General features: G+C 37.8%; 5 protein-coding genes across 6 annotated transcripts; all 5 read left to right on the forward strand.

The window, feature by feature from the left end:
• Positions 1-3718: 3718 nt before the first annotated feature.
• On the forward strand, positions 3719-4843 carry apoc1 (apolipoprotein C1). The gene is made up of 4 exons (XM_014974635.2): positions 3719-3890; positions 4161-4229; positions 4322-4457; positions 4537-4843. The coding sequence occupies exons 1-4, from the start codon at positions 3734-3736 to the stop codon at positions 4598-4600; spliced, it is 426 nt and encodes a 141-aa protein (XP_014830121.1). The 5' UTR covers positions 3719-3733; the 3' UTR covers positions 4601-4843.
• A 2074-nt stretch (positions 4844-6917) lies between these two features.
• Positions 6918-8959, forward strand: apoc4 (apolipoprotein C4). The gene is made up of 4 exons (XM_088014185.1): positions 6918-7024; positions 7192-7237; positions 7343-7427; positions 8639-8959. The coding sequence occupies exons 1-4, from the start codon at positions 7022-7024 to the stop codon at positions 8832-8834; spliced, it is 330 nt and encodes a 109-aa protein (XP_087870311.1). The 5' UTR covers positions 6918-7021; the 3' UTR covers positions 8835-8959.
• A 1137-nt stretch (positions 8960-10096) lies between these two features.
• On the forward strand, positions 10097-11521 carry apoa2 (apolipoprotein A-II). 2 transcript variants are annotated; one of them, XM_014974633.2, is made up of 4 exons: positions 10097-10229; positions 10399-10443; positions 10651-10861; positions 11048-11521. In XM_014974633.2, the coding sequence occupies exons 1-4, from the start codon at positions 10112-10114 to the stop codon at positions 11202-11204; spliced, it is 531 nt and encodes a 176-aa protein (XP_014830119.1). In that variant the 5' UTR covers positions 10097-10111; the 3' UTR covers positions 11205-11521. The 2 variants fall into 2 exon arrangements, with proteins under 2 accessions (XP_014830119.1, XP_087870254.1); XM_088014128.1 differs by having other exon boundaries at positions 10215-10233.
• A 4466-nt stretch (positions 11522-15987) lies between these two features.
• On the forward strand, positions 15988-17505 carry apoc2 (apolipoprotein C2). Its single transcript, XM_014975778.2, has 4 exons — positions 15988-16101; positions 16359-16419; positions 17095-17254; positions 17348-17505. The coding sequence occupies exons 2-4, from the start codon at positions 16371-16373 to the stop codon at positions 17430-17432; spliced, it is 294 nt and encodes a 97-aa protein (XP_014831264.1). The 5' UTR covers positions 15988-16101; positions 16359-16370; the 3' UTR covers positions 17433-17505.
• A 3385-nt stretch (positions 17506-20890) lies between these two features.
• On the forward strand, positions 20891-23805 carry LOC106905843 (trypsinogen-like protein 3). The gene is made up of 5 exons (XM_088013963.1): positions 20891-20930; positions 20987-21158; positions 21399-21652; positions 23206-23339; positions 23471-23805. The coding sequence occupies exons 1-5, from the start codon at positions 20891-20893 to the stop codon at positions 23654-23656; spliced, it is 786 nt and encodes a 261-aa protein (XP_087870089.1). The 3' UTR covers positions 23657-23805.
• Positions 23806-24873: the final 1068 nt, after the last annotated feature.

Raw genomic sequence — 24873 nt, forward strand, 5'->3', positions numbered from 1 at the left:
GGTTGTATTTACCCAGAACTCTGTCCGCTTTCATCCACTTACTGCTTTTGAAGTGGTCTCTGGTCCCCTTAGCATTCAAATCACTTCAACCAAGAGGTAGGCATACCACAGTCAGCTTTTTTGATCTGCATCTGAGTTTGATAGCTCAATCACACCTCGCCAAATGAACGACAAATTCAAGGCAAACGAACTGGAGTTAAATTAAAGCAGACTAAACACGGCTGGTGTGAATGCACCCTAAATCTGTTCTGTGAAGGCCCCAGAGACCAAAGAACATATCAAATAAGTCAAGGATAAAGTTGTTGAGGAATTTGTAAAACAGTAATAATCCTAAGCACTGGACATCTCACAGAGCATCTATCACCCAAAAAAGTATGGTACCACTGCAACACAAGACAAGATCTGGTGGAAGAATCTATTTGCAGGTCAGCTATTACACACACTTTAAAAATCTGGACAATATCCCAATAGTTTGGGATATTGCAGATTCCTTTCTGCAATATCAAATATCAACTTTGAACCTTTCATATAGAATTAGTCAATCCATTATTGCGAAACGGAAAGTGAATTGCACAACCTCATTCCTACCAAGACTTGGCCTTCAACCTAAAATGAGAAGGTAGGCAAGAATATCATAAATCAGAGCATTGATAACTCTGCAGCAGGGCCAGAGGTCTCTGGTTTAGGTTGAAGGCTCTCTCAACATGATTTCCAGCTTATTGTGCAAGAGTGGTGAGACTGTTGAAATGTTGCAAAAAGCTAAAACAAACATGGGGAAGGAGGTACTTTGGTCAAAAGGGGCACATTTAAACCTTTAGGTCCAAACACAACATCTGATGTGTGGAGGAAAACTAAAACCATCATCTTAAACACTCCAAAGTGAACCATCTTAGTGGCAGTGTAACAGAGACTCTTTTCTTTATGAGGGACATCGAAACTGGTCAGAAATAATGGGGACATGGAGGGAGTTAAATGCAGGGCAACTAAAATATGTGTTAGAGGTTGTGAAAGACGTGAAACAGGGCACAGGGTCACTGTCCAGATGGACAGTGACCCGGGACAGGCAGCGACAGCGACAAGTGGAATGGTTCAGATCAAATCATATCCAGATATTAGAATGTGTCAGACCCAATTTCAATTGAGATTCTGTGACCTAAAAATTTGATGGCGTATCCAATATGACTGGGATCAGTCTGCATAGATTGCAAGATTGCTTTTATTTACAATAAAAGGTTGTTCTTAAAAAATATAAATTGATTTATCATTTTTCATATTTTTATCAAAAGTTTTGAAACCAGTTATCTTCTGCTTTGCAATAATGCACTGTTTTTTGTGTATCAGATAAAAATACTCCCCGAAAATATTATTGACATTGACAAAGTGTGAAAAGTTTCAAGATTCAGAATACTTTTGCAGGATGCTTTTGTGAATAGGACACAGACCTTTTGAAGTTCAGAACTCCAAAGGTTCTGTGTGCTGTTACACACGAGCAATTTGTATTTGTACTGTATCAAAATTAATAAGGGGAACTGCTGATATAACACTACAAACTGTGGGCAGATTTAGAAAAAGTGGATTTTTTTCTAAGAAAAATCATTTCACAAGATCATGAAAAACATGTTTACAGTTTCTTTCTGTGTGAAGGGGCACTTTGTTCAAAGTGAAAGAATGACTAACACAATGAGCAGCTGTTTACCACTCATGAAATCACTCTCTTTAGGGAAGCTGTGTTCATTTTCTGGCAGATAGAGTGAAACTCCTACAGTAAGCTGCCAGTTGTTTTGAGGATTACTCATGGAAGGTAAAAAACAGGAAAACCACAATTAGTCTGCTTGTTCAGCACTTCTGCTCAGTCTGTTCCTACAGGGTGTCTGCACTTTGAGAACTGCCCAGCAACAATCTGGAAAAGAAAACAGCAAAAAAAAAAAAAAAAAGCAGGTGGTAACTAGCCCATGACTGCTAGTAACCTCTCCTAAAACATCCCCGTGGTGCTTTTGCCTCCTTTTGAAATCTCTTTCTTCACTTCGTTTTTCAGTGCTCTTTAGTGCTGGCACACAACAATGGCCTCCACGGGGGCCTGGGCAAAACACAAAAACAGGCCTTTCTTAAGCTCATTATTGCAAATTAGAAGCACAGTAGACATCCTCCTTAACACCCGATGCCTCCTACAATTATTCAAGAGGTGCTCGAATGCACGCAAGCTCAGGATTCATACTTCCACCTAATTGGCCTCTTCTGAACAAAAGACGAGAATTTGGGGTTTCAGGACCCTAATCGTAATGTCAAAGCCTAAATTGTGGGCTTTTCATCATAACAAAAGGACTGGCTGGTTGCAGTGATTAGCAATAGAATGACCATTGTCGCTGAAGTCAAGATTGTGCATTTGATTCGCCATGTATAATAAAAAGCTTTAATTGTGGGTTACTGCAGTGCGTCGACTGTGCGTCACAAGCTGACAGGAAGACTGAGCTGCATGTGGTTCTGTCTTGGTTATTTCCTTTTTCTTAAAAAAGGAAGGTGTGCACGAACCAGACTGTTGCAATGACATTTCTAATTCGAGAGGCAAATGAAAAACTAATAAAGCAACAAAAAATGGGTTCTGGGTCATCATGCCCCTTCACCAATTTATAAGCCCATTTCATAGATATACGTAACAATTTAGACGCTTCCAACTTTATATCTATGAGACAAAATTTGTTTCATATACTAAATTAAGCATTTTCATAAATTATGGAGATAAATGGCCACAGAAAATACCCAAACATCACAAGTAATTTTATTTAGCTGTACACTATTATTATTCCATGCGATCTGTACATTTGATACAGTTTAATTTGCTGGATTTTTGTATAGATGCAACTTGGAAAGAATAATTTCACCAACAGAAGCCTAACGATTGATCACAAAATTGCCAGATGCGCCAAAAGCAAGCACTAAATGCATTCTGGTCTCCTTTGTTTATGGTGCAGTTCAGTTTTTACTGCCTGATGTCACCACATACAGGTCTACCACAGCAACTGCAATGCTTTTTGTATGACTACCAGCCTTTCTAGATGTTTGGAGGTTTGTAATAAAAGGACAAATACTAGGTTAGTTTCAAAATAACTATTTTTACTTGGACATCGCCTTAGAACCTTTGAGTTTATACTTAACTTTGAGTTGATTGCAATCTGCATGTGTAAAACTAACGTTTCTGTGTAGAGCACCAAGGTTAGCTCTATCACAGGGACCCATGTCCTCTTAAATTGAGCTGCGTATTTAAACAATCTCTCATATTAAAAAGAATCACTCTTAGAGTCAGGATGGGCGCATAAAAGGCACAAACAGTGACATCTTGTAATATAAGACAACAAACTATTAAAGTCCAGTTGCCTTTCAACACACTCTTGTCAAGTTATTACGTGGAGTTTTTTTTTGACACAGAGTTAACTGTGGGCAACTATCCAGGTCCAAAGTAGCTTACACATAGCTCATGTCTGTTTTTCTGTCAGCAGTGAACTCTGTCCGTCTACATCACCTCCCTGCTTATCTGTTCAAACCACGTTTTTGCTGATGGATCAGATGAAAATTTCACTCCCTTGTCTTCTAGTTTTCCCTGTAATCACAAGACATTATTTGTGAATTAAGCTCACCATTTCATCAATATGCACCAGTTGTGCAACATTTTATTTACAGTAGGCCTGTTTCGCCTGTGAGCTTTTTTAATGCAGTTATATGAGTGCAAATCAATGAAATGGGCAGGGATTCTTCAAGGCCATCGCGTCTACGTGTTGACCTAAATCTGGTGTTTTGCATAACACTCCTGAAACGGGGAAGGCTTATAAAAAGCAGGGACACTCTGACCATCCAAGACACACCATTTTTTTTTTCTGCGCAGAGACAGAAAAGAGGTATGCTTTACACTTTATCACTTAAAAAATTATGTTTTTGTAACTTTGTGCTGAAAAACCAATAAGTAAATAAGAAGGTAAGGAAAAAAAAATAAATAATGAACCTTTTATTTTTCGGAAAGTTCTGCACTTCTTTGAAAGCTAAACTTTAATTGTGTATTAAATAATGTGATTGCTGGAGAAAAACAATCTATTTCAATGTTTTTCAAAGAACATCTGTGCTTGCAATTTAATGCAAATTCATAGCATTTCTCTGCTTTCTATCCTTAGGAAAAGAAGTCAAGATGAGACTGTATCTTGCAGCTGCCGTGCTGTTGCTGGCTCTTGTCGCATACACAGGTGCTTCTAAATGTTTTCATTCAGAAAAGTCTTGCATGTTTCTTTCTGCTATCATCTTGTATGATGATTCTCATTGTCATTGTTGTTTTCAGAGGCTCAGGATGACTCACTTGCGGAAAAGTTCTCAAACTTTGGGGATCAGATCACAGAGTTCGGCAAGAATGTAGCTGAAAAAGCCAAGACGCATTTTGACACCATTGCGACCAGTGAATTTGCAGAGAACACCAGGTAGACCGATACACATAAAATGCGTGTAAGTTCTTTCTTTTTAAGTGGACGACTCAAATTTCATTTTGAACCTTCACAGGAATTGGTTCTCAGAGAAGTTCCGTGCGCTTCAGAACAAGGTAAATGAAATGGCCGGTCAATGACCTGCCCTCTGTTCCCGACGCCCACGCTGACAGATGACTTGCTTCTACACCATCTCAAGGCTGAAGTCACGATGCTCAACAAAATGGATGAAACTAACCTATTTCTGCCAATTTTTAGCCTGTGATCTTTTTTTTGGGAAAACTGTGTAAAAGTGCAATAAAACACATGGAATGGAATAAAATGTTCTGTTATATCATTATATTTCTGTACAAATAAAGTGAGAACTTCTAAACAAACAACAAGGCCCCTTGTGGATTTTGTTTCTTCAGTTTTAACTGAATGATCAAGAGCAGACAGAACAAACTGAGCTGATAACAAAAGTTCAGATAATGTCAGCAGTCAAATGACACTTTGAACTAAAATAAGCAGATTGGTTGCTTCTGCACTGCTGCAATGAAATATAAATAAGAAAGGAGACATTTAAAGAATTTAGTTTTTAAAAAACTTAGTTTTAAGAAGAGAAGGACACAAATATATATATAAAAAACACTTGATAGGATGATAAGAGACAGTGACCAAATATTTTCTCTCAGAGCAGAAGATTTTGTTGATAATCACTCAGTGTGAATTCTCCGGAGGAACGACAGCATTTCTGAATTTGTGAAAGAAAGCCATATTCTAATTCTGACATTCTGATGTCCATTTGCATTTTGCCATTGGCCACTGGAAAATAAGCAAATTCAAATTACATTTTTTTCAACTACATGCAAAACGATACAGAGTATATCATCCCCACCACGAAATGCATTTTTTCAGCAGGACAGCAACATACTCAAAGATCATGGGCAGATGGATCAGGGAGCAGGTTGGGTGGAGGAGTCGCCTTCCAGTAACTACCCTCATCATACAGCCAAAGCTACAACTGAATAGTTTAGACCAAAAATTGTGGCTCTCAGGATTCACTGTCCTGCATGTTTCAGGTGTTTCCTTGCTGCAAACTAATGCAGTACTTAATGGCATGCTGAGAAGGTTATTTTAATCATGTGTGCTGGAGAACAAAGACACTCAAAACCCACTGGATCCTTAAGACTGAAAGCCACTGGTTCAGACTAAGGCCTAGCTGTGTGCTGCAGCTATAAGTGTAAGTCTAAATTTAATTGAAAATATGTACCACCAAGATGGTCCCCTCTGTGCTTCAAATCTAGCAATAAATAATGCACAACATACTGCCATATCCAACACCTCTCATATCAAACATATCTAATAGATAACGGTTTATTTCTGTCGGTTGTCAGGACCAAAGGGCAAACGCCAACATGGTAGCTTTTTGGGCATTTCATAATGCCCCTGGTATAAAGTCACTGTTTATGATGTGTTAATAATTCACCAGTTATCCAGGTTCAATGAAATCTTTTTCGCTGAAGAGAACAGTGGCAGAGGTCAGCCGCTTCTACACAAAGGCCACAGGTTTCTGTCACATGGCGCCGACCTCCACAACTGCGGTTTCTTTAAGATCGCTAAGTCAGCTTGGTGAAAAAGCTTTTAAGTGACATGTTTGGGATTTTATTGTTGCGTCGTTGAAGGTTTTTGTTTGAAAATTTCCAGTTCTATCCAGCATCTCTCTTCCCTGATCTGAAGGGATGCTGGGCCTAATGATGGAGTCCCAGGTGAAAGGGTTTAAAATTCTTAATTGTGCTACATGGCTGAGAAACTAGGTTTTTAAGTATTCTGGTCTACTAGAAAATAACATTTCAGGCAGAGTTGCTTCCATTTAGAACAAGTGAGGTGAAAAGCCCATGTATCTACCAAAAACTCAAATCAATATGAGGTGGACTCTGACCCCTGAATGATCTTTTTGTACTCGTCTTAACTAAAACACGTATCTCTTCTTTGGAGACTTTGCCTGGTTTGTACACATTTCAGCACTCGCCAAATGGGGTGAGATATGCAAGCCAAAGGGCGCATCGACAGCTAACGCAGGCCCTAAAGAAGATGGCAGCAGTTCAGAACCCGTGATTTTACAAAAGAAGCATCTTGCAAATCTTTGCTGACACAACAATCTGCAATGTAATATAACTACACTAAATTAACACAAAATGTGATACTTGAAAGATTAAACTAGACGGCTCCAAAAGTATTTTGAGTTTTAAGCTTTTTAAATCCCCAGAATTGGCAGCTACTTCAAATGTCTTTGCATTGCACGTGTTTGTAGTCTTTGCTTTTATGAGGGAACAAACAGTAGGAGTCAGATTGGAAAAATAAACCCACTCACTGGAACAGGTTCAGCGAGTGGGTTTTACTTGCTGTCACTCTGCGATTTGGCAATAAAATATTGAAGCAGAGAAAAAAAGGAAAACAAGCGCAGGATCAATGATCTTGCGGTAAGGACCAATGTTCGCACTCTTGCACCAACCTAAATCAAATACAGCAGCCTGATAAGATTTGACTCGCTTAATTTCTGTTGATGAAAGACAGGAAAAATGGTAAAAAACGGCTTCTTTTTTTGTAATTGTGTTAGTAGTAATGTAAAAACTTGAGACGTAAAAACGCCTTTTGTTGTTGAATCAGTCAGTAAAAGTTACTGTGATGTTCTGATGGTTTTAGCAGAAGACAAACTGACAGCTGGACGTGTTTCTCCTTTTTTTTTCAGCACTTGCGACTTCAGGCAATCTTCCTTCTCTTGTTTCTCCTGCAAGGTACAACTTAAAAAATAAATCACACAAAATTCTCATTATCAATGTTTTTCATTTATGGCATTGAGTTTGAGTTGATTTACTTCACTTGACTTTGTTTACGTGCAGCATGGAAGCCGACTTCGGCACAGACAGCTGCCCCTGAGCAACCAGACTCCAGAGGAATACTGGAGAGGCTGGCAGACAGAGCTGGGTGATTTATTGATGTTTTTGCTTGTTTTAATTTGTGGAGGAAACCTGGAGCACTTAACTCACAGAAGAATATAAATCCTATTTTTGAGTGGTTCAGTTAAAATCACAGTAGCTTGAAAAGATCATATATTTCGTTACAGATTTCTTCTGCTTTTGTGACTCTTAAATGTTTCAGATCCATATACTAATTTTACAAATCACACCAGAATAACCTAAGTACACACACACACACACACATACACAGAAACAAACAAACAAAAAAAAGATTTTAAATGACAAATTAATTTATTAAGTAAAAATAATCAAATCAAAAATGGTCCAATTGTGGAAAAGTAAATCTAAAACCTAATAACTGGTCATATAACCCTTGACCTGAAAAACTGCCTTCAAGAATTTCTGATCACTAGCATGAGCCTTTTAGGTTACAGTGGAAGAATATTTGCCTTATCGTTCTTTGAAAATTTGTTTTAATAATTGAGGAGAGTTTTGAAAAATGGGTGGCTTTAATTCTGGACTTTGACTAGGCCAATCCCAAGGGTTAATTTTGTTTTGTTGCTGTGGCCATGTAGAGGCAGATATGGTGGTGTCCTTAGTCATTTATCAATCTTATTTGTGCTCTTAGAGTGATCTTGGTGGGCTGCCCACTCCTCAGAAGATTTTTCCCCTTTATTTCTGGATAAAGACCCTCCCTTTGATGCCCTTTCTGGATTGATAGAATCAGTGGCTTTATTTTCTCCTGTTTGTTTGTTTTTGAAGTGAGTTTTTTTAGATCTTGCTGACTACTTATCAAGATGTAAAAAATAAAAGGTTGTAGTTAAGAGGTTTTCTGATTCTTCAAGTTTGATAGTAATCAGGCCTAAAAGCGCCTGGTGAAGTTGAACTAGGATCTCAAAAACTCCAGTTAATCACAGCTGACTTATATTTAAGAATGGGTGGCGGGTGTTACATAGAACCAAGTTGCTTGCAATGATTTTGTCTTTGCATAAATTCCATTTTTACTTGAGTAGTCTTTAATATTCACTCATTCATCTTTGTCCAGTATCAATTTCTTTATCTGAGTGTGATTAAAAAAGAAAAAAAAAACGGAAGAAGTGTTTGAGAAAAAAAAACAAATACTTTGGGGTTCTTGCTAAATTTTGACAAAGAATTAAATAATCGTTATTGTTATATTTCTGTGTGCATTTAAAAATTTTAATTTTGATCTGTGTACAGGCAAGCCAAAGCTAAAATCCAGTCCATTGGAGAGACCGTGCTTGGCTTCGCTAGCGCTTATTATGAAGACCACATCCAACCAGTGGCTGGAGGCTATGTTGAGTGGGCCTCTAAAATAAGAAGTTCGTTGTGGGAGAAGTTTCAGAAAGCCGCTGATAACGACATACCACCTACTCATCAAGCACCTGAAAATTAGAAAAACAAATTGCTTTATTATCAGTTTTTACTTTCACTTCTTTACTTTCAATTTCCTGCTGTTTTCCCAACTTTTGATGACTGTAAAGACTGATGGCATAATCAAATAAAACTTAATTAAAGCAACTTTGCCTCTTAACTGAACTCTATTGTGGGAGATTGGAGAAAGTGGTGAATTTAAACGACTTAATGGGATTTTATTTGACCTAAATGATACATAATTGTGAAGCAGAAGGAAATGATACACAAGTTTAGCAAAATAAAAAATAATACAATCAAGCAGTACAATTGCATTAATTTTCTTCTACTACAAAATAAAAGCAAGTGGAGACTGCAAAAAGAAGTCCACTTCTGTGTAATTTCATTTCAGCACAAATGACTTGGACTCAAAATATGTCAAAGCAACAACATGATGTCTAAAGAAGAGTCACAGACTTCAAAAGCATAACTGATGGAGAGAAGTGAAACTTTGAGTTACTGAATCTCAGCCAGGGAAGTAACTTAGAGAGTTCCTGTAACACAGAAAGGGACAAAACCCCTAGTTTTGGTTGCTTCACGATTCCACTGAAATAAAAAAAAAAAAAAAAAACGTACCTACTGCAAGATACTGACTGCACACAGCTGCTCTATTAAACTGTTTTGATATCAAAACATCAAAACGGTTTAAGGAATCCATTTATTTGCTAATAGATGGTGAGTGACTGAGTCTTACTCAGACAGTCATGCAAATGCTAGAAAGAACGCACAAAGAGGTAAAAGGTAAAAAAAATAAATAAATAAAAGTAATCACAGACACATCACCTTCCAAGGTGTTTGTTTTAAATTAACAGGCTCAAAGGTGAAGTCTTGGGGTTTAACACAATTTGTCCAAGACAGGTCAGGAATGACAGACCACTTTTACTACTGAACTGACAGACTTGCTGACTGGAAAATGCTGATCTAATCAGCATTATCTTCTTTCACAGAAGGTAATGGGCCAATTTAAAGATGTCTTCTTGTTTTTTTCCCACCAAGCACCATCTTTTTTTTTCTAAAGAAACAATTTCTTCAGTATCAGGAGCGCCCCCTTTGCATTTTACCATCTGAATGCAGATAAACGTACATCTCAGAAACATTGCACAACCACAATTCCACATGCGCCCCGGACGGCCATGTACACTGGACTTTGTAGGTGGATGCCTTTGAGTGTGTGTGTGTGTGTGTGTGTGTGTGTATGTGTGTGTGTGTGTGTGTGTGTGTTTGCATGAGCGGATACAAGCGTGTGTGTAATATCACCAGATGACGTTTGTTTGCAGTCCCCCCTATATCATCTCGTCCAGATGTGAGCTGTGGTTTACAGACAACTCGCCTCCAGAGAAGACTGTCACGTCTTGGATCTGTACATCCAGCAACCACAGTAGGTGCTCATCTCTTGTTAACGAGCATAACTCTCACTTCTTTGAAGCATATTTCACTTTTGCCTAAAAGAAGTGAGCAAAACTTTTCAGAAAAATATATATTTGTATCATTTTATTTGTTTAAAGGTTTGCATGTTTTTTTTTGTTTTTGTCTCTTTCTTGTTTCAGAGATGAACACAAAATTGGTCCTCGCACTTGTCTTCGCTCTTCAGGGTAAGGCAACATGCAAACTCCATCTGAATAATTATGCATGAAGTAGATGAAAAGTAAAACTACAGACGTTCCCTGATATTGCATGCTGAAAACGTTGCTTTGCAAGATTTATACACAGAAACATTGAAACGTTTCTTTGAACAATTTGGGATTTACTTCTTTTATTCATTGTCAAATAATAGTTCAACTCTTTTTGCTTTATTTTAGTCTCCATGAGCCTGAGTCAGGTTCCTGCACCAAGCCAGGAACTTGTCGACAAGTATGAGAGCCTGAAAGCTACTTTCTACAGGAGACTGGTCAATGCTTATGGCAAGCTGCAGGGTACCGTTGGACAGACCGAGCAAGCACAGACCACCAGGGAGTTCATCGAGTCTCTGAGAGACAAACCTGAACTGCAAGCAGTTGCCAAAGTTGCAAGGTCAGTGGTCTCTAAGATTGAAGCACGTCTTGATGTCTAATTTTTTTTTTGTGCTTAGTTCAACCATTATTTCTTGATAAACATCAGAAGCATCTGTTAATTTTTGCTGACAACAGCACACAGAGGTTTTTCTAGGCGACACGTTTCAACAAGTACACTTTTTTAAAATTATTATTATTCCTGCAGTGGTCTGGGCGCAGAAGCAGCTCCAGTGGTGGACAGAGCTCGTGCATCTCTGCTCGGTTTGTACGAACAATACCTGCGCCCCCATGTCGGAAACGGCTTGAGCGAAGCCATCGACCAGATCAAGGTCTACCTGGATCAATACATGCCCGCTGAGTAATACAATAACAATAACAATAATTCAAAAAGAACCAGCTAAAGCGGAAGTGCATGTCAGATGCCTGTAATAGATGATAGCTGATAGAATTACACCGGTTTAGCCTGAGAGGAGCAATACTCAATGCAAACACGATTCTTTTGCCTGTTTCTAAATCAATGTCTTTGCCAGATCATGCAGAGTTACAAGCATGGCAAACATGTCACCATGTGAGCAAGTTCTGCATGTGCAGTATTATATGTTTGATACACTAACAGTGTCTGTGTGACTGTGTACGTATGCGTGTGCGTGTTCAATAAAACATGCTGAAAACTACGAAAGGTGTCCAGAAATCCCTTCATTAAAAAATCACTTCCACAGAAACAATGATGCAGATTTGTTACATTCATTTGGTTACCACCTAAAGGTCATCCATGTTGCATTATGGGAACATTTATCAGTCCTCACTTGAGTTTAGCCAATTAATTAATATTTCACAAAAATGAGTATCTTTTCCTGCATTTTAAATGTAAACATGATGCACTAATTGTTAGCTGGACGACACTCCAGGAAGTAAATCTACATGTTTATTTTGCACACAGAACATTTTGTGTTTTTCTCTCAAAACAAAACAAAAACTTCTGAGCCTCCAATTTATAAGATCATATAAATATTACAAATGACTGCTTAAAAGCTGCATGTGCTGATCCAGCACTTCAAATATCTTTTTGCATCTAGTGATGCATCATTACAACGTGTTGCTAGTTTTATGATAGCATATTGTGCAACAGCCTGGGGAGGGTTTGTGGCTTTTTACCTAATTTAGGACAAACAGCAGATGAGCACAGCTTTTGCACTGAAATGAAAGAAACAAACAAACAAAAAGTTCCTATTTTCCAATTACACAACACACTTCACGCAAAAAACGCTAACAGCAGACAGGACCAAACACGATGCAGGCTTATAGTGACAGCACAAGTATGCAGCTTTAGTGTTTCTCCTCAGCAGGACTGGATCGTACCCAGAGCTTCGCTGACATTTTGAACCCTGCAGCTGGACACAAACTGCCCTGAGCGACACGACATGTGAGTCTGAATCACATGATCAGGCTGCGTTGTTTGCTCAGACTTCGACCAACATGTAGATGTTACAGAGAGAAGGACTCAACTGTTAACTTCAGCTTGTAGAAAACTTTACAAAATCATTATGAGCTTCTTAACAATTAGTCACAATTTCACCTTAAACTTAGTAAAACTGTATTCATAGTGAAAGCACGCATTTCTTTGTTGAAAATGCTCTTTATCTTAAGCTCAATCCACTTTTAAAGTATTGTGTTTATATATTTTTATGATGGATTTTTTTTTTTTAAATTCAAAAAATTATATTAAGCACATTTTTACTTTTTAATCCCCTAAATGATATCCTGCACAAGCAACTGCCATCAGAGGTCACATAATTAGTATAAAGGTAACATGATACAACCGCAGTGGTGACAGACTGGCTAGATTATTGAAGGAAAGCTAGAAGAACTTCCAACATAATTTTCTGCTATCCATGTAGGGGACATTGCCTGTGGTAGAAGGTGTTTGGGTGAGTAATGTAACATACCGAGAACACACCATGTTTATTATTAAACCATGGTTGTCACCGTACTATACTGTGGGGAAGTGTTAAACCAGGGGTCTGAATATATACGTGATGACTGTATGAGTGGCACTTTCAAAATTAAAATATAAAAAGTTGTTGTGATCTATCTAAATTCCAAGAAAATACACCAGATTTCGGCTCTTGAGGTGGAAAATCAATCAATCGCAGTGGAGTCTGAGACGCCTGTGAGAGGGATATGAGTACTTTTCAAAGTGCCAGTTTAAGGAGACAGAAATGTATAAAATATCAGCTGTGACCCAATGTTTTAGATACAGCCAGACCTGACAGGAATATCATTCAGCAGATAAGGCATTCACAGACAGGCATATACAGAGCATGATTCCCTTCAGAACATTGTTTTTTTTTATTGATAATGAAGTGCGTCAATGGAGTATCTCTTCGAGACAAGGACCAATTATGTCATATTAAATAGATTGTGTCCAACACAGCAGTGACGTATGTATTAGGGACAGGAAAACAACTGTATCTGACCCACCACTGTAATCTTGTTGACACGTCATTGTACTGTATAAAACTGAGTTTGAGTTTCATTGCATTGCCTTTTCCTGCCTGGGACTGGTCCTTGTTTTGAGCTTGTGTTCGCTGCCTTTATCTCTTGAAATTAACTGAGTGGAGAAGAACTCAGCTGACTCATATCTCCCTTAATTAAGCAAATGTTACTTCTATGCGTGCAGCTGTGGCCGTGGCAGACAAACCTTAGTATTTTATGTTTTGAAACATTTTAGTTAGATATTTCTATGATATAATACATTTCAATAGAAAAAACATTTCAAAGTGTTTTACTGAGAAACAAATTATACATTAATGTTTTACATTAACTTGATGCGAGAAGGGATGAGAATCGAAAACCACGTATCAGTCGAGAGAAGGATGATTCTGATGTTGGTTGCAGTAACGTCACATATTTCTGTGATTACTTATTGTACATTTTGATTTAGAACATATTGAAAATTGCGGCGCAGTAGAAGCGCTCCAAAGTATAATTACGTTTTACAAAAAGAGGATACTGGGGCTGGCTGCAGCATGTGCAGTTTTAAACACAATGAAAGCATGAAATACCTCCAACAGTTGAACACACAGTATGCAATTGATTTGTACGAAAGTAAAGTGTTTGACATGTTGCTTAGCGACGGCAGGAGGATCTCCTCCTATGCGTATCCCTGGCAACGTTTAGCTCATCCACATCCTGATTATACTATTGACATCAGCATCATACTGTATGAATAGTCTCCAAATAACAAACTGCTTTTTATTTACAAAATACAATTTTTTTTTTATCTGACAAACAGGCCTCATGCGAATGAATATTCTTATTTATTAAATATGACTGAATTTTTATGACCATGCAGCAAAAACTGAAATGTTTTAATACCTGAGCCACTGATGGTATAATATTGCAAACTTCAATGTTAGGACTTTATTTGATAAGCCAGCTCAAAGTAGCACATAATTTTGAAATGAAAGGAACTAGAAATAGGTTTCAATTGTTATTTTCTTTAGCAAAAAAAAAAAATAAAATAAAAAATGTAGGTATCACATGGCTTTGCATGCAGGCTCCCTAAGTTAAAATTTCATTCATTTGTGGCTTGTCCATACCAGCTGTACACATCCACAAATTCTAATTTTTATAAATTCTTCTTTGCAAAACAGTCAAAAACTGTATGTGTGGTGTGGAGCTTTGCCATAATTTGCAACATGTTTGCCTGCAAAACAACCTGTTTGGTTTGCAGTATTGACCCAGCCTGATCATTTTTTCCATCAATTCTGACTCAGCTTCTAAACTACTAAAATCGTATTTTGTAAGAATGTTGAATCCTTTATTCCTCTTCTTACAAATCCTTAAAAAACAATTAAGATCTTGTACTAAAAAGTAAAAATAGATTTATTTACATTTGTTGTCTTATCACACACGTTGCTGGGTAGTTTGATGGTATCTCTGATATTTATTTTTTCCAGACATGGTTGTTGTTCTGCAAATTCCATGAACTGAGATTAAAAAAAGATTGTGCTAAGAATTTAGCAATGGCTAGTATTAGTACATATTAACCAGATTCAAAATATTTATGGTCAATATATGACCACATGTTAAAGGTCGGCAGAGGAAAAAAAACAATCAAAAGTAAACAATGACAATGAATGTGTTTTCCGTAATAAAATGTTCTCACTGTTTATTTAAAATACAAGGAATTTGTAAAATGTGAATAAAAATAATAAACTGGGAATATAATGTATTTGCTTCTCTGACATTTTGATTTTTGAGTAAAGACTGACAAGATAGTTTAAGGTCCTTTGAATGGCACTCAAATGTCGGATTTATGTATATAAAAAAGAAAAGTCAAATGTCAACATAAAAACTTGAACTTTTTTGTGATAAACACCAAACATTTGTTCAATAAGTGGGTTTTTTCGCTCTTTTTTCTCCCCGAGACTTTTGGGAGAATATTTTCTACACTGCTGATACAAACCTGCAACGTTTTGAAGATGAGCATCACATTAAATCAGGCATTAAAACTAACAGAGCATTTTAGAAAAAAACTACATCTTAATATCAGTCAATCGTGATGGCAGCAGGGGAACAGGTTCTGCTTTGTCTCTGCTATAACTGATGGAAACATGAATCCTCTCAAGGATCATGTCTCTGCACTAGTTCATGCACACTTTTGTCACCTGCAGGAAAATGATCAGAAACACATTAAGGTGGCCTCGTCAAAAGGTCTTTTTCTAGTGTGAGTTGTGGGGACTAACAACCTGACTCAGGACTGATGACGTGTTAAACACACTGTCGACTTAGGACCAGTTTAATAGTACATAGGACTGAACACATCATTCCTGTTATGCAAGTAACAATGAACCTTCCTGTGGACGTGTGAGCGGCAGAAGCTCCTGACCTAATCAATAAGAAGGATTATTGACTGAGGCTGATTTCAATTTGAGTTTACACGAACAGATTCAGGAGAAAAAAAAACATCCTCGCAGCTACTCATTATGTCCACCTGACTGAAATTGTCTAGTCGAGGCGTTTACAGTCAATCTTTTACATGCATGTAATCGCAATCTCCTCTTACATGAAGACGCAATGACACACTTCACCAGGACAACGCATATCAGAAAACAGTTCTGGGTTATCTCCCCGGTGGAGTGCACTTTGGCTCTGAGAGCAACAAGTCAACACATTTACACTCCTATATAAACAGCTCAGGCCAGCGCTGCCTCCGACTTTGTTTTCTTTTTCTCATTTCTGCACAGGAAAACAGTGAGTACTGAACATTTTGCCACATTTCTGAAAAAAGAAAATGACATTGTGGTAGACCAGTTAGCGTGCATTTATTTGAGTTCGGCTTGTTTTTTCAGAATATTCAAATAGGAACCTATTTTATTTCTTAGTTAGGAGATGGAAAACAGTTTTATTGAAGCATCAGAAGCATGAGTGGGGAAATCTTTGATAATGTCTCACTCTAGTGGATAAAGAGGTGTACGGTTTCAGCTTGTCTTTGCTGTCTCTGTCCACAGATCCAAAGCATCATGAATAAACTGCTGGTCGTTACTGTGCTGGTTGCACTTCTTGCTGTCAGTAAGTGTATTTTTACCCATATTAAAACACTTTCTGAAAATGATTTCAGTAGGCCAAAGAAGACAGTGTATATTAATCCACTGATAAAGTTGGAAAACTAAGTCGAGTTTCTGTGTTTCCGTGTTTTGCTTTGAACTTTGTTTGTGTAAATGTAACAAAGGACAAGTAAGAAACTACAAGGTTGATCATTTACATTAAAATATTCCCATTTTTATTGGAATTAAAGTAAATGTAAGTTAAAAAATATATATTAAAAAAAATAGTTGAGCTACAAATTTTAGTTTGGCAAAAAGAAAAAGGAATATTGTGTTTATGGGGGGTTTTTTTTAGCATATTTTCTTGTACTATTTTCCATTCTCATTGCATTTTTTGCAGTGTCACTCAGCCAAAATAAACCTGGTTATAAAAAGCATAATGTGGCTTTGAAAATTAATGTAACTTTTTCCACATTTTGTCATGTAACAATCATCGACTGAAAAGGGTTGAATGAGAAATGTATATTTTCAGCAATTGTGTTCTAGCTTGTGTTGGTCTATCCCATACAATTCCGACAAAATACACAAACGTATGTAATTGTAATGTGACAATACAATGTGAGTAGGACTAGGAATACTTCAGCAAGGCTAATGAAATTATTTCGCAAGTCAAAACCACTGCGGACCACTTCCCTTGCAGACACCGATAGCTTTCGTTTGAGAAGGCAAGTGGCGGAGGAGGAAGAGGGAACGCTGACCAAGATCTCAGGCGCTGTCAAGTCCTACTACAACAGCGCCGTGGACACCGTCAACGGATACGTGGACAGCATCAAAGGCCTGAAACTCGAGGAGAAAGCAAAGTAAGAGGGTGTCGGTAGCTTCATCGATAAAGCCTGAGCAGAGGTCAGAATTCAAAAACCAAACTGCTCCTTTTCCGTTTGTTTTGTCTTTAGGAATCTTTACACCGAAACCAGTACAGTTGTGAGCACCTACGCCGGCATATTCCAAGACCAGCTTTACCATTTTTTCCACCACTAGGAGAAGAAAGTACAAAACAAATAAATAAATAAACTCTTTCAAGAGCATAGCACTGCTCATCCTGCACATGAAAGTGTCTCCATACCATTTGACACCTTAACGTTTGGTACTCATCACCAAATGGAGCCTCACAACTGAAATAGTGGACAATGTGCTTTTTATAGTGCTTTTTTAAACCACTGAAGTGATGACAATACATATTGGAGACATCCTGACTACACAACCTGCCTAGAGGAAATGGATGGCCAAATGTGGTGAGCACATGGGGCACTCAGTGTCCTGCAGATAATCTCACGTCCACTTAGATGTATTGAATTCCCTCATAATTTACTTAAATCGGCCATCCCACCCCTCGATGAGTGAAATGTTTGTGTCATATCTTGAAATAAAGTATTTATACAAAAAAGACATTTGCAGTTTATTTACAGGAACAGACTGTCATGTTTTTACACTCTGTACGCCTCCTTCTCTCCATTTCTCTCACAACGTCCCACGTCTCTGTGTTGATTAATTTGCAGTCACAAACATGTCTTTTTCTGGGCTCAGGCAGATTCAGAGCACAAGTTTCTGCTCCAATTAATAATGAATGAAAAGATAAGTCAAATACGAAGGCAGTGCAACTAACACAGATGACTCAACAACAGACTGCGAAGGCTGTTTCATCTGTGCAGAAGACCACTGACGCAAGATGGTTTTGATTTTTAATGAATGCCTAAATCTGCAAGACACAACCGCCTCTGAAGCTACAGCACAACAAAAAGCAAATAGGAGAACAGAAAGTTTATTGATGCAATTTTTAAACATCAAATAGTTTTACTGATTGAGTTTTAGATGTGTATGGTGTTTTTTTGTTGTTGTTGTTTTTTGTAGGCCTTCCTGTATTTTGGATAAAAATCTATATTTTATTTTTCACACTTTAGTAAACACAATAGGCTGGTTCAGTTCAGTATGATGTCAATATTTCCATTTGTCTATGAAAATATCATCTTCCTTGGATTCTGTCTTTTGGGACAGAATAGAAAATAGTTCATTTTTTTACAGTTCCAAAGGTTTCAGGTTTGTTTGCTTGTCTGTGCATCCTAGACCTTTTAAATCTGATTTATCTACACGTATTACTTTTATTCATTTTATTACTCTTTGGCATTTTAATATATTTTTCGCTTAAATTTCTTGCATTCAGACCCTGACCTCTTTTAGACTTTTTTTGTACTGTGTTACCTTTAATTGAATATATTGTACTTCATATTAGTTTATCCTTCCATGCACCATTGCAGGCAGTGAGGATGGGGATCTGGGTTTCTCTCTTCAGGTCAACATTTGGCTAAACGAGCAGAGGCTGCACAGGGCAAAACAGAATCTCCCAGAACAGACAACCTTGCATAGATACACTGAAGGGCACTTAAAGCGACCACTTAACCAAGCACACTAGTTTTTGGACATTGGGAGGAAGACGAAGCACCCAGTGAGAACCCACTCGTGCACTGAAAATATACAAACTCTTGCAGAAAGGATTTAAACTCAGGGCCATCTTTCTGCAAGGCAACAATGCTAAAACCTCCAGTTATTCAATGGGGCGAGGGCAAAAGCAGATAGCTATTTCTGCCCTTGTTGCTTTGCCCTGGTTGTGTTGTGCCCCATTGTGGTACAGAAGAATATAACATACTTTATTATTATTATTATTATTATTATTATTATTATTATTATGGAACACACAGGTCTGAAAGGCGTTTGAAACACATATTTAACAGTTCATTAAAATGTTTCTCTTTTTAATCCTATTTGTGTTGCAACTGTCAAATAAATGATAAAAAATTCAAAAAACATTTATGCACAATCAGAAGTTCATCAAGAAGGTTCACGTAAACTTTGAGTCTCTTACTTTCTGCATTATTTTGGAGACACAACCTTGACCCAGGGCTGTTGAGGTAATGAACACTGACCCGACTTTAACAGAAGGCACACACACAGATAACCTTCTACACAGTGATGCTTCCTATCATTGACTGGTTTAATTGCTTTGAGGAAGAGAGACGATACATTGACTTCTGGAAACAGGGTTTTGTAATCTATTGTGATTTGTTTTAGCCCTTGGATTAGCAGCCACCAGTCTTTAGAACAATCTGTCACTCTCTTTATCGCTTTAAGTCATTCATAAATGATATTTTTGCATCTCAGAATATCATTCAGACACGGGCAGCATATTAAGACTATCAACATGGTGAAATATTAACTTTAGAAAAGAGACATCAATCTTGACACAGCTCTTATCTTCTTTCTTATTACTAACACACTAACACATCTTTATGCAATCCAAAAAGACATTAGCTCACAAACTGATCAGAGGTGACTGGCTAACGGATCTGATCTGCACAGCATCCTTCACATTGGTTTGGACAATAGATGCATCTTCCCATGTAACATTATTTCACAATAAAATGTGTCTGTTAAAGTCCTACTTTAAATTCAAATGCAGTTATACAATGGGGCAGGAGCATCTCCATTTTTTTATTATTCAAAAGAATAGACGATAAAAGTAGGTACTGTCCCTTTAAATTCTTTATATTTGTCTCGTTTGTATGTTTTCAGCACTATGGGGTACAGACTTTCACTATTTTTTTCTCAGTTTGGCATAATGATTAATATAAATGAGTAGGTGAAATTGTAATTTTTACTCTCAAAGTTATATTGAAGTAATTTTACAAACTGATGGGAACCACATTGTTTCTAAGTCAAAACTAAGTAATTTCTAAGACAAACACAGGATGTAGTTTCTTTATCCCATAAACACATACTATTAAAAATGTACCAAAATACAAACAAGTTTATCTTTAACTTTATTGAAGAAAGGAACAACATTTAATAAATATAGAAAACAAAATTTGACACATTGTGCCAGATTAATTCACATTTACGTTCCCTGCTTCTTTCTCCATAATCTCTGTATGTCTGCAGTGGTTTGTTTAACACTGAATGGTGGTGAAACAAGGTCAGCTATTTTATTTTTTATATTTTTGCATTTTGTGTTATCATCCTCTCACCAATCCTCTCACAAGATACACTGTATCTTTTTGCTATCATATGGACTTTAAACAGTGCTATCATGGACACCTGCAAAACCACACCTGGTGCTAATATCTGTCCAGGTTGCCGGTTCAGGTGTGAACAGTTTCAGGCGGCCTGGGTCACTTGTTATCAGGGAAGAACAAAGTCGTCCCTTTAGATGAAGAGGATTGTCAAATCTCTTTACAGGAAACGAGATGTGTTGTTTAATAAGTTGCTTAATAAAGGTGTCGGATATTACTCTGATTAGATACAAGAGTTCCAAGACTGACTGGGAAATGACGCTGGATATTAATAAGTAGCCGGCTCCTCCCTCTGCGCTCTGAAGTTCTCATACATAAACAACAGGTTGTGTTGCAGGCTTTGTCTCTCCATTGGAAGAAACCCAAAGAAACACAATGCATCTTCTCCTCCTGGCTGCTACCTTTGTGCTCGCAGGTAAACCTTTACAGGGTGCTTTAGAAAAATGCTAAGATTTTAACCAACATTTATAGCTTCCTCTTGCTGTCATTGGTGGTTTGTAGGAGCTTACCCCCTGGAACACGTGAGGGAGTGCGAGCCTCATTCAAGGCCCTGGCATGTGAGGCTGCACGGTGGAGGAGTGTCATGCAGCGGAGCGCTCATTGACGAGTGGTGGATAGTGACTTCGTTTGAGTGTGCACCTACGTAAGTGTCAGCAAATGATAGCAACAAAACAAAAAGCTGTTTAGAAATAAATATCGCATGGCTTTTGTTGTGAAAAATAGGGAGATATAGTTTCAGTCACAGAAAAGCTCAAACTAGCTGGAAATCTCATTTGGGTTTCAACCTCTTGCTCATGTCTGACTAAAACATACTGTTTCTTCTCTTATTGTCCTTTTTTCTGTCTGAGTTTGATCAATTTATACTCTTCTTTGTTCTTTGCAGACCCTATCAGACCGTTGCCTTTCTTGGGGAGCATGACTCAAGTGTGGAGGAAGGCACAGAGCAGCACATCCTGGTTTCTGACATGATCCAACACAGTCCCTACCGCTCGCCTTTCCACAGCCTCACCATGGTGCGTCTGTCTGCGCCTGCCAGGTTTAACCAGTATGTCAAACCAATCCCACTGCCAACCCGCTGCCCGAAGACCGGGGAGATCTGCTCCATCAGCGGCTGGGGCTCCACAGATCCAAACCAGTGTAAGTGGATTTATAGATCAAAATCATGTTGGTTTTGATCTGATTTTCTTAGCATTTAAGGAGAACAGCATCAAGTGTAGCACTGAGAAACTAACTTCATCAGCAGACCAAAGCTCAGTCCTGAATCAGGGTTACTCCTGAAGGCCATGAGGTAAAACACATAAGACGTGAAGTTTGTACGTTTTATAAACATATAGCAATATGGTATATTGTTCTATACAATATGCTTGTGTAGAACAAATTGAAAAGAAAAGTCGTTGCAAAGTTTTGTTACAAAATCGTCAAACAAACAAATAGAAAAACAATAAAAAGGTTGGAAATTGATAATAAATTTCCAACTTGTGAATAAAAACCAAATCATTATAGTTTAACATAACTATAATGATTATATATATGTTAAACTATAATGACATAAAACATAGTACCTACTATCGTTTTTTTACGTGATTTATCTGAGCAGAAAAATGTTTTGCCTATTTCTCAGATTGCAGTTTATTTTTTTTATTAAATTACTCAAAAATTATTAAACTGCAATTATGTGTTATAAGAAAAACGCACCAGGAAACTAGTAATTAATGTAATAAAGAATTAATTTTATAGCTCATCACACAAATGTTTGTTTCCTAATGATTCAATTAGTTCAAAAGATACACAAAGGAAACTGAATGGACAACAAAAAGTATCGTTAATTTTACTGTGTTGATACAAGGAAAGAAATTGTTTTCTGAATAAAAAAACAATGTTCAAATGTGTGTTTGCTGATTAAAGACCTAACTTTAGGTTTTCTGGGATGTAAAGGCATTAATTTCACAGCTGGTACTTGATAAGAGTATTTTAAGGGGAAGAGTTATGTAGAAGAGAAAAAAGCAAAGATAGAATCAAAGTTTCGGAAACACCATAAATTGGGTGTTTAGTTTCTTACACCAGACCTATCATGATTAAACAGAAAAACACAGTACCTACTTTGTTGCCCAACAATAAGTTTCCATTTTCAGAACCTGCTTCAGTTTCTGCTCAGGGATTATCATCTCTGTTCTTCTCTCAGTTGAGGGGAGCATCCGTTCTCCAGAGGTTTTCTTGGGGCCTGAAAGACTTCAGGCTTTGGTTCAATTTGCTGGTATCTAATTTTGAATGGGCAGAGCTTGACTAAAAGTCAAACTGAGGATACACAGAAGTTTTTAATGGGAAGCTCATTTTTATTCTGGTCACTTGAGTCTCCAAAGAGGAAAGAATGTTTTTTTTTAATCATTTCCATTTTTAATCAGTTTCTAATTACCTGCCAGAGCACCCAGTCAGTGATCAGAACTAATTAAAAGAAGTAGACTCCGAAAACAGGATTTGCTGAAGGATTAGATCTTCATGCTTCATATAATCTGTTAAATCCTGTGTAGAATGAAAGATTGTTTTTTTGTTAAATAACTGCATTGGGTAGCAATTTGACAAGCAACGGAACACAGATTGTAAACTATTTAAAACAAAGATAAGATACCTGTGTGAAATGAAGTGAACGGTTTAAAATAAGTAACAACTTTCCTTCCCTCTCCTTAAATCAGATGACCCCTCCCAGCACCTGAAGTGTCTTACTGTGCCTGTGGTGGATGATATGACTTGTTTGAATACCTTCCCTTCATATCTGTTCTGGGGTGTCATGGTCTGCGCCGGTCAAGCAAACACAGATAACTGCCTGGTGAGCATCGACACGAAGCAGAGATGCTGATTCTGACTGATTCCGATGCCGTCCACCTCATGCTCTCCAGAGCCGTCTTCCATCACATAACCTTCAGTTTTAACAAAGTGTTATGCCGTGTCCTTTTTCAGACTGGCCGCAGCAACGTGATGGTGTGCGCCGGTGAACTGCAGGGTCTGACGTGGTTCAATCACGGCTGCGAGGATCCAGCTCACCCCACAGTTTACACCAAGATGTGTGAATACACCCGCTGGATTGAAGTCGTGATGAGCACGTATTCTCCAGAGACCACAACTGCTTTCCCCTGGACGACATAAGGCAGCATTGGGACGCACATCTGCATTTAACATGAGGAGATTATGTTTTTTTTTAAAGATCGCTCCTCGCAACTGCAGATATTTCCTTTCTATATGTGGTTTGTTGAAGTTTAATGAGATTCTCTGTAAATAAAAGACACTTAAATGTTTCCTGTTGTTTTGATTTTATTCATTTGCGTTTTACCACTTTTGGCTGCTTCAAAGACTTTTATTTGTTTTGCCTCACAAACTGAAAACCAACAAGTCAGGTGACTCCGAGCTTAATATGGCAAATGACAACCAATTGACCACAATGCCCAAAGCATGATGCTGCCTCTGCCTTGTTTTCTTTGCATAGTGTATTCCAGTGTTGCATGTTCTCCAGGTAAGAAATGCTCCCAGTCAAATCTGCCTGTTTAAGTGATGGAAAACAATATTCATCTGACCAGGCTACCTGTTCACTGTGGTCTAGCTCTCATACTCAAGCTTTAACTGTTGGTGGTTCCAGAACTGGACAGGGTCAGAATGGGAAATCTGGCTGTTCTATCTGATACAGATATGGCTGCATTTTGACACTTCATATCAGAAGAAGAACTAACTTTCTCTGCAGTTTGAGTAATAGTGGTGGATCTGCTAATTTGGTAGTTCACTACTGCTTCTTCCTTGGACCACTTTTCAAGTGCTACAGCTGCTCTGACCCAGTGGTCTAGTTATCACACTCTGGCCCTTGTAAAGCTCTCTTATTTTGGACAATGTTCCACTAAGAAAGCTTGAGTCCTGCCATTCATGTGTATGTTATTTCCAGGGATTGGCAGCAAAAGCAGGGAAATTGTAGCATAGGTAGGTGGTCATGTTGTTATTTCTATCATAAGAGGCCAAAAAATAATAATAATAATAATAATTCTTGAGAGAAAGTGCAACAAAAAATTTAACTGGCCTAATTTAGCTCTTGCCAAATCATACTGACCATTCAAATCATTTCACACTAGAGCCACATTCATCCATTTGCACTCACAAACAAAGCATGCATTTAAATAGTAACACAAAGATGAAAAGGCAACTTGGGGTGAGATGCCTTGGCCATGGGCACAAACACATGTGATAAGGAGAAGCTGGAATAAAACCTGCAACATTCCAATTTCAAGAAAACCACTCTGCACATTGAGCCACAGTCGCTCCAGTTGTTTAAAGTCTATCCTTCTAGTGACTGAAAGGGATAAAATAAAAGACGACTATGC

This window comes from Poecilia mexicana, unplaced genomic scaffold, assembly GCF_051168715.1.
Source record: "Poecilia mexicana isolate PSO_F unplaced genomic scaffold, ASM5116871v1 scaffold_16, whole genome shotgun sequence".
Taxonomy (NCBI): domain Eukaryota; kingdom Metazoa; phylum Chordata; class Actinopteri; order Cyprinodontiformes; family Poeciliidae; genus Poecilia; species Poecilia mexicana.

Excerpts from the sequence above, each read along its gene's own strand:
- apoc2 (XM_014975778.2), top strand. The coding sequence starts at position 16,371 with ATGAATAAACTGCTGGTCGTTACTGTGCTGGTTGCACTTCTTGCTGTC. Across the intron at positions 16,420-17,094 it reads GGTTGCACTTCTTGCTGTCA|ACACCGATAGCTTTCGTTTG; the intron begins GTAAGTGTATTT and ends CTTCCCTTGCAG. Across the intron at positions 17,255-17,347 it reads AAACTCGAGGAGAAAGCAAA|GAATCTTTACACCGAAACCA; the intron begins GTAAGAGGGTGT and ends TTTTGTCTTTAG.
- apoa2 (XM_014974633.2), top strand. The coding sequence starts at position 10,112 with ATGACGTTTGTTTGCAGTCCCCCCTATATCATCTCGTCCAGATGTGAG. Across the intron at positions 10,444-10,650 it reads ACTTGTCTTCGCTCTTCAGG|TCTCCATGAGCCTGAGTCAG; the intron begins GTAAGGCAACAT and ends GCTTTATTTTAG. Across the intron at positions 10,862-11,047 it reads GCAGTTGCCAAAGTTGCAAG|TGGTCTGGGCGCAGAAGCAG; the intron begins GTCAGTGGTCTC and ends TTATTCCTGCAG.
- apoc1 (XM_014974635.2), top strand. The coding sequence starts at position 3,734 with ATGGGCAGGGATTCTTCAAGGCCATCGCGTCTACGTGTTGACCTAAAT. Across the intron at positions 3,891-4,160 it reads TGCGCAGAGACAGAAAAGAG|GAAAAGAAGTCAAGATGAGA; the intron begins GTATGCTTTACA and ends TTCTATCCTTAG. Across the intron at positions 4,230-4,321 it reads GGCTCTTGTCGCATACACAG|AGGCTCAGGATGACTCACTT; the intron begins GTGCTTCTAAAT and ends TGTTGTTTTCAG.
- LOC106905843 (XM_088013963.1), top strand. The coding sequence starts at position 20,891 with ATGCATCTTCTCCTCCTGGCTGCTACCTTTGTGCTCGCAG. Across the intron at positions 21,159-21,398 it reads TCGTTTGAGTGTGCACCTAC|ACCCTATCAGACCGTTGCCT; the intron begins GTAAGTGTCAGC and ends TGTTCTTTGCAG. Across the intron at positions 21,653-23,205 it reads CTCCACAGATCCAAACCAGT|ATGACCCCTCCCAGCACCTG; the intron begins GTAAGTGGATTT and ends TCCTTAAATCAG.
- apoc4 (XM_088014185.1), top strand. Across the intron at positions 7,238-7,342 it reads TCTCTTGTTTCTCCTGCAAG|CATGGAAGCCGACTTCGGCA; the intron begins GTACAACTTAAA and ends GTTTACGTGCAG. Across the intron at positions 7,428-8,638 it reads AGGCTGGCAGACAGAGCTGG|GCAAGCCAAAGCTAAAATCC; the intron begins GTGATTTATTGA and ends ATCTGTGTACAG.